At 43.1% G+C, this 8,238-nt stretch overlaps 1 protein-coding gene across 1 annotated transcript in view; it reads right to left on the bottom strand.

The window, feature by feature from the left end:
* The window catches only part of Tex49 (testis expressed 49), an 18,284-nt gene extending 13,969 nt beyond the window's left edge, over positions 1-4,315 (bottom strand). Inside the window, exon 1 of the mRNA XM_055626894.1 lies at positions 4,237-4,315. Within this exon, the coding sequence (XP_055482869.1) occupies positions 4,237-4,315 (79 nt within the window). The remainder of the gene's footprint in view (positions 1-4,236) is intronic.
* Between the last annotated feature and the right edge of the window lie 3,923 nt (positions 4,316-8,238).

Below are 8,238 nucleotides of genomic sequence, written 5' to 3' on the forward strand. Positions count from 1 at the left end.
ATCTATCTATCTATCTATCTATCTATCTATCTATCTATCTATCTATCTATCATCTATCTATATCTCTCATCTATCTATCTCAACTCCCTCCCCTCCTTCTTGCCCACTCACATATAGAAGGAAAGTTACCTGCTGTGTAGAAATACTTAGGCAGCCTATGGAGAGGGCCATATGAAGAGAAACTGAGTTGTCTTGTTAATTGCTAGAGAGGCTTTGTCCTCTAGACATCTTAGAAATAGCTCCTGCTGCCTGGCCCCAACTCTGGGTGCACATGACTGCAGTTCCTGATATCCTGCCTGCAGCCATAAAAGACACCCTGATCCTGGATCCAGATCCTGCCCCTGGATCCAGACTCTGAAACTGTGGAAAGATGTATTTGTAGGTTTAAGTCTGTATGTTTTAGCTAAGTTGTTACACAGTGATAGACATTGACAGTTGAGTGACAATATTGAGAAAGCCTGACAATGAGTAATAATAAAAAATATAGAAAGATTTAATGAGCTGGATGATCAACTCAGCAGGTTTTATAGCTCATAAATGAGAACTTGAAAAAGATAGGACTGAGGAAACAATTAATAAAGAAGAAACAAAATTCCTCGGGAGGGGCATGGATTTTTAGGATGGGAGAACCATGGGTGTCCGTCCCAGGGCATGAAAACAGAGCTGCACTACAGTGCATCAGTATTTCAGAACACTAGGGAACAGAAAGCAAAGTTTCAGAAAGGCTTCTAACTAAACACTAGAGTACAGTAAAGTTACCCCTTCAAAATTCCCAACCTAGAATTCTACATCTGGAGAAGCTGTATGTAGAAAGTGATTCTAGGCTCATACATATAACTCATGCTCATAAAACACTTATTAAGTGCTCCTTAGATGCTCTTGCAGAGGATCTGGCTTCACTTCCTAGCACCTACCTGGTAACTGCCAACTGTCTAGCTCCTGTTTTAGAGGATCCAGCGATGCTTTCTGACCTCTGAGCACACAGACCCATAAATATAAAACACTCATACACATAAAATAAAAACTAAAAAAAATGAAGAATAATTTGTTTATCTTTTGTTTGTTTGAGATAGGGTCAGTCTGTTTGCCAAGCCTCACTTTGTAGCCCAGACTGGCCATGAATTTATGGCAATCCCTCAGCCTAGACTCTATGTTCTGGGATTACAGGTTTGAGCCACGACACCTGGTTTCATAGGTCCATCTGTCTGTTGTATGTGGTATATGCATAGGTGTGCAATTTGTGTATTTGTATGTGTGTGTGTGTGTGTGTGTGTGTGAAAGCCAGAGGTCAGCTTTAGGTTTCTTTTTTTATTGTTCTCCACCTTAATTTTTTAAATATAATTTATTCTTTATGTGTATTAATGCTGTACTTGCATATATGTTTATTCAGCTTTTGTGTGTCTGGCATCTGAAGAGACTAAGAGGGTGTTGGATCCACTGGAACTGGAGTTTCAGATGGTTGTGATCTGACATGTGGGTGCTGGAAATTGAACTTGGGTCCTCTGGAAGGGCATCCACTGAACCATCTCTCCAGCCCCTCCACCTTGGAATTTTTTTGAGACCCTGTCTCTCAATGAGCCTGGACACCAGCATTTCAGTTAGGGCTGGCTGGTGAGCCTTGCAGATCTGGCTGACTCCGTATGCCCCGGCGTTGGTTTACAGTCATGCTCTGCCTCATCTAATTACAGAGATGCTGAGGGTGCAAACTCAGGTCCATGTGCTTTTGCAGCGGATATTTTAGTACAGTTAGCCACCTCCTCACCCCAGGCTGTCCATACCTTAAGGGGGGCCCTGGAATGCATAAAATTGGAGCTGGGGCAAGAAAGCAGGGGGCTGGAGTGATACGTTTGAAGTCCAGTCTTTAGCCTTGAGTTCCTTCTAGGTCACCAATTTGGCCAAAGCTCCAGCCTCTGATGCTACAACACCAGAGTGAGCAGATGCTAGCAGGACACTTCTGTGTGCTCTCTCATGGACTGTCTTTGTCAGGGTGACTATGGCTGTGATGAAACACCATGACCAAGGCAACTTGGAGAGGAAAGGGTTTATTTGGCTTACACTTCCACATCCTAGTTCATTATTGGAGGAAGTCAGGGCAGTAATTCAGAGCAGGAATATGGAGGCAGGAGCTGATGCAGAGGCCATAGAGGGACTACAGAGGGATGCTGCTTACATGCTTGCTCCTCATGGTTTACTCAGCCTGATTTTATGTGGTGTGTGTGTGTGTGTGTGTGTACATTGGTGTTTTGTCTGCATGTATGTTTGTGTGAAGGTGCCAAATCCCTTGTATCTGGAGTTACAGACAGTTGTGAGCTGCCATGTGGGTGCTGGGAATTGAACCCAGGTCTCTTGGAAGAACAACCAAGTGCTCTTATCCACTGAGCCATTTCTCCAGCCCAGGGATGGTACCACCCACAATGGGCTGGGCTCTTCTTGCCCATCTATCACTAATTATGAAAATGCCTTACAGCTGGATCTTATGAAGGCATTTTCTCAATTGAGATTTTTTTCCTTTTAGAAAACTCTAGTTTGTGTCAAGTTGATATAAAACTAGGCAGCACAAGGACTCTGGTTTTTACAAAGTAAAATCTATGGTTATGCCACAAAAATATTAATGAGAAATGAATGTTGTGCCTCTGAGTTGACTCCAAGCCTTTGTTCGCCAGTTTTGTTTGTAATTTATTTTATTTTTGGGTGGGCATTAGGGATGGAATATAGGGCTTTGCACATTCTAGTAACTCCTTCACCACTGAGCTGCATTTCCAGCCCTCAGCAGAATTTGTGAGATGTGAACTGGGTAGGAAAACCTCAGGCCAGGAGCATTTTTGTTTCTGGTGAGGTAGTCCATAGAACAGGGGCAAGTAGGTTGAAGTAGCCAGGAGAAGCTACTACTGGCCTGGTATGAGGGTAATTTGTAGGTTTTCTAAAGGATGTGCTTTCTACGAGAGGGCAGAGAAGACTCTTTTATTTGAAAACAAGACTAGTTTCATCACATAATGCTGAAACCTGGTGCAGTGCGGTATTGGGGCCAGGGATGCTGGAAGACTATGAAAGGGTTCCTGGGGTCTGCTGGGAACTCTTCATCTGACCCAGAAGCTGGATAGAGAAACAGAAACTTTGGTGGAATTAGAAAGAGGAGACTGGGTGAGTACCCAGTGGAGCCGTCTGTCAGTCCTCACCTCTTCCCCAACCCTAAAATTTCATAATTTCCTTCACCTGCATTTCCATTCTGTTAGAATATTTCCTCCATTTCAATGCTTTCAATTATTAAGACCCAAATCAAATGTAATCTCCTATGAACTGGCCCTGACTTCAGATTTTGTAGTCATTCAAAACCATTTATTCATTCATTCAGCCTAGAAATATTAAGCGTATAAGGCATGGCTGGACATTGTGAATATAATACAGATCAAATATATGCTCAGATTCTTCAGCATTTCCCAGTGAAATTAAAATGTTTCTTAAGGTCAGCAGCATGCTCACTTATTTGGCCTTGGCCTTGTTTTCAAGGCCTGCTTCCTAAATGTTTAAGGTCTTGGAATTTACTTAATTTCCAGAGCTAATTCCTGGCTTGTTTGCCTGATGCGCTCTTCAGTTGTCATTTCCTGCCTGGCTCTGGAGACGTTGCCTGTCTGAAGTCCTCTCTACAGAGTCCCACCATTTGTTTTCCAAACCTACAGTGTCAGGCATTTACTCCCTTGAGTTTAGCAGTCCATACTTAATCATATACTATATTACAAATTCTGTAGGACTTTATCTTCCTCTTCAGTTGGCTACTCCGCACAGTAAAGGCCTTGTAGCTATCTTTGTACCATCTGCCACCAACATAAAGCATAGGCACATGGCTAGTTGCTGCTTAATGCTGGCTAAATGAATTAGATTATTTGCTTAAACTATGCATCTTTGTTGTTTGAGACAGGGTTTCTTTGTGTAGCCCTGGTTGTCCTGGAACTACGCTGTAGACCAGGCTGGTCTTGAACTCAGAGATTCACCTGCCTCTGCCTCCTGAGTGCTGGGGTTAAAGGTGTGCCCCACCACTGCCTGGCTCAAACAATGTATCTCAAATACAGGAAGTGAAGATGAATGGCTAGGGTCCCTGCTAAGTAAAATTAACTATGATAATAGCTGATAATGAAATATACATCTCTAAGGCCGCTAGGAAAAGAGACAATAGCAAGTGGCTAAGATGTAGCTAGGCAAGGTATGGCCCTCTGACCCACTGTGTGAAATTCTCCTTACTTGTTTCTTCAGTTGTGGTTCTTTTCTTACACTGAAAGGGATATTGATATCCTAGTAGATATAAGCTGAAGAAAGCCATGCAGCACCTCCTCTTCAGGATGTTTACACTGGAGTGCTAGGTTCTAGTAACCATGGTGATTCTCTGAATTACCATGACTGACATTTCCTTTGTCCAGTGAGGCACAAGATTTATGGGTTCACCAGGGAATTGGAATTGAGAGGCTAAATAATTCCAGGAAGCTTGAGGCATCAAGTATTATTACCTTGTTTTTTTTTTTTGGGGGGGTGGGGGATTCCAGACAGGGTTTCTCTGTGTAGCCCTGGCTGTCCTGGACTCACTCTTTAGACCAGGCTGGCCTCAAACTCAGAGATCTACCTGCCTCAGCCTCCCGAGTACTGGGATTAAAGGAATGAATTTTATGCCAGGCTTAGCTTCAAACACTTTATTCTTCTGCCTCAGTCTCCTCTAAGCACAGTCTGCTGTGCTTAGAGGCATGACTCATCATGTCCAGCTAACAAACAGAACTTGAGTCTCAATAGAATTCTTCCAGTGATTGTTTCATCGGTGATGTGAGGATGGGTTAATTTTACATTAATTTTGACCCCTTATGGTAGCCCATGCCTTTAATCCCAGCACCCGAGGCAGAGGCAGAAGGCTCTTTCTGAGTTAGAGGCCAGCCTGGTTTACATAGTGAGTTCCAGGACAACTAGGGCTATGTACTGAGGCCCAGTCTCAAAAAACCAAAATTTCTTTTTCATTAATTTTTCAAGCTGGCTAAGTCATCATTAAATTTAAATTATTGAGATCTGAGAATATAACTCAGTGGGAGAATGTTTTCCTAGCAATGTACAAGGCCTTGGGCTCCAACCTAGAACCAAAAATGGAATGAAGTTTTCAAAACTCAGAAACTCTTAAGTTATATTAAGAATAAAGATAGTATTAAAAATGAGTCACTTCCTAATTATTTTGTTATTACAGCATGGATTTGGTTTAATTCTGTGTGGATATTCTGTTTTTTCATTTTTTTCCCCTTCAGTTTGGGAATTTCTGTGAATATATTTGCAAGCTAACTGGTTCTTTCCTTAGGCATGCCAAGTCTACTGATGAGCCCAATGAAAGCATCTTTATTTTTGTAATTTTGTTTGTTTTGAGATGGGGTTTATCTGTGTTGCCCCAGCTGTCCTGGAATACACTTAGTAGACCATGCTGGCCTCGAACTCACAGAGATCCACCTGCCTCTGTCTCCCAAGTGCTGGGATTAAAAGTATGCCTCTATGCTTGGCCTACTTATCAGTTATTTTAAATTCTCAATTTGAAGTCTCAAAATTCCACCATGAATACCTGTTTCTGATGCTATAGTTTTTTTTCTTCTCTTGTTGGTTTTCGAACTTGAACAGACCACTTAAGGCTCAGGTTCTCTCTCTATGGTGAGGCATCAGAGATGTCCATCGCCGGTGTCTCTTCTGAGGTCCGTGATTTGGGTCGCCCCTTCCAGCTTTGTTTTTCCACACTTTCTTCAGGTTTATTTACTATTCTGCAAAGAGCTGTGCGTGAGAGCAACAAGCCTGTCCTGACACTCCTTACACATGGTTGGAAGCTTTCACTCTTCTCAGCTGTAATCCTGTTATTACACAGAAGTATTATGGTTTGTCGGTAAGACTGGACGGCAGGGGAGAACTGTTTTGTAATTATTATTAGGTTGCTGCCCATTTTGTTTGTGTGCGTATGCATGGGAAAGCCAGAGGTTGACATTAGTTTCTCTATATAACCCTGGCTGTCCTGGAACTCACTTTGTAGACCAGGTTGGCCTTGAACTCTGAGAGATCTGCCCCCCTACTCCATCCCCACTGCCCCTTCCCCCAACCCCATTGAGACAGGGTCTCTCACTGAATCTGAAGGTTCATCGACTTAGCTATCTGGGCAGCGAATCATAACTGTCCCTGCCTTCCCAATTCTGGGACTACTGGTGTGGAGCCCAGTGTTCTGCATCGGTGCTGGAGATCAGGACTCAGGCCCTTAGCCTTATGCACAAGAACAATATTGACTGACCATCTCCTTAGCTGGACTTCCCAGTTTCCTGTTGACCTTGTAATCACTGGACAGCGACCTTAAAGTGTCTAATATTTTTGCCACTTTAGACAATAGAGGAAGGCTAGAGGGGTCCAAAGTGGGCTTTCCATACTTGTTTAGGCTTTGGTAAAACTCAAGTTTTGATTTAAAAAGTTCCCTGGTTCCAGGCATAGTGGTGCATATCTTTAATCCCAGCACTTGGAAGGCAGAGATGGGGATTTTTGTGAGTTCTAGGCCAGCTTGGTCTACAGAGCCAGTTACAAAATAGCCAGGGTTACAGTGAAAAATCCTATATCAAAGAAAAAAAAAAAAAACCCAAAAACCAAACAACAACAACAACAAAAAACCCAAAACCAACAAAACAAAACAAAGTTTCCTTTAAGAGCGAGATAGCTCAGTGGTAAAGGGGCTTGCCTCTAAGCTGGATGATCCTGTGTTCAATCTTTGGATCTCATGGTAGAAAGAGTACCCTAAAGTTGTCCTCTGACCTCTAGCCTTACACTGTGGCATGTGCAAGCCTGCATGCACAAGCACACACACACACACACACACACACACACACTTATTTTGAGACAGGGTTTCTCTGTGTAGCCCTGGCTGTCCTGGCTTGATTTGTAGACCAGGTTGGCCTTGAACTCACATCAATCTGGCTGCCTCTGCCTCCTCAGTATTGGGATTAAAAGCATGGGCTGGCTCTTATTTTTTAAATTAGATTTTTTTTTCCTTAATGGACTGGAGAGAGGGCAAATTGCAGTAGCAATGTACTATATGAGAGGAAAAAATCTCAAAAAGGAAAAACATAAATTATAAAAAATTATTTATTTATTTATTTATTTATTTATTTATTTATTGGGAACTACACCTCTGCAAGTCCTGGATTTTGTTGTTATGTATCCCAGGCTAGCCTTCAACTCACAGAGATCTTCCTGCCTCTGCTTCCCCAGTGGTGTGTGCCACCATGCTCAGCCTCATTTTTGAGACAGGCTCTCATTATGTAGCCCAGGCTGTGCAGGAACTATGTAGACTCACACAGATCCACCTGCTTATGCACCTGGGTGCTGGGGCTAAAGGTGTGCACCACTAAAAGCAGCCTAGGCAGATCCTTAAAGACAGGATGCTGAGTGCATTTCAAAATGCTCCTTTTTCTTTCTGCTTGCTAGAGCATGAGGGACTTTTTTTTCTTCACAGTGAGAACTTGGTGAGGACTCTGTCGGCAAAACACAAACATGTAAAGAACCCTTTATGTAGACCCGCCTGGTTTGCAACTCAAACCCTCCTCCCTCTGCCTCCTAATGCTGAGGTTAAAGGCCTGTGGGCCTACCATCTGCAATTCTGTGTAGACCAGGCTGGCTTTAAACTCAGAGATCTTCCTCCCACCTCCTGCTGAGTGTTGGGATTAAAAGGGATGCATCATTTACATCCTGCTCTATATCACCTATATTTTATAGACAAAGCTTGCTAGGCCTGGTAGAACAGGTGGGAAGCTGATCCCAGAAGTTCACAAGTGCAATGACTGCCTGAGTTATCATGGGAGTTCAACTTGGCCAATTTAAAACAGCAAGGCAAAAGAGGGCTGAGGAGGATACAGCTGGGAGGCAGTGCACTGTCTAGCATAAGCACAAGGATCTAAGTTCAGCCTCCACCAGAGTGGGAGAGAGGGCAGACTGAGAGGTGTTGGCTTCACTTCAGAGAGTGGTAAAAAAACACTGTGCTCAGTGTTAAGTGAAAAGCTATTAGGGGTGGGATTGGGAGGGAATGAGGGAGGGGGCTACAACTGGGATACAAAGTAGATAAACTGTAACTAATATAAAAAAATTAAAAAAAAAGCTATTAGATGCTGGAGCTGGGCTATGACTTAACAGAGGTCTTGAACTAAGAAAATTTCCACGTGGAGCTGGTGGAACTTTCCACACTGTACTGGCAGTTTTGGT

This window comes from Psammomys obesus, unplaced genomic scaffold, assembly GCF_907164565.1.
Source record: "Psammomys obesus unplaced genomic scaffold, mPsaObe1.curated_primary_1811, whole genome shotgun sequence".
Taxonomy (NCBI): Eukaryota; Metazoa; Chordata; class Mammalia; order Rodentia; family Muridae; genus Psammomys; species Psammomys obesus.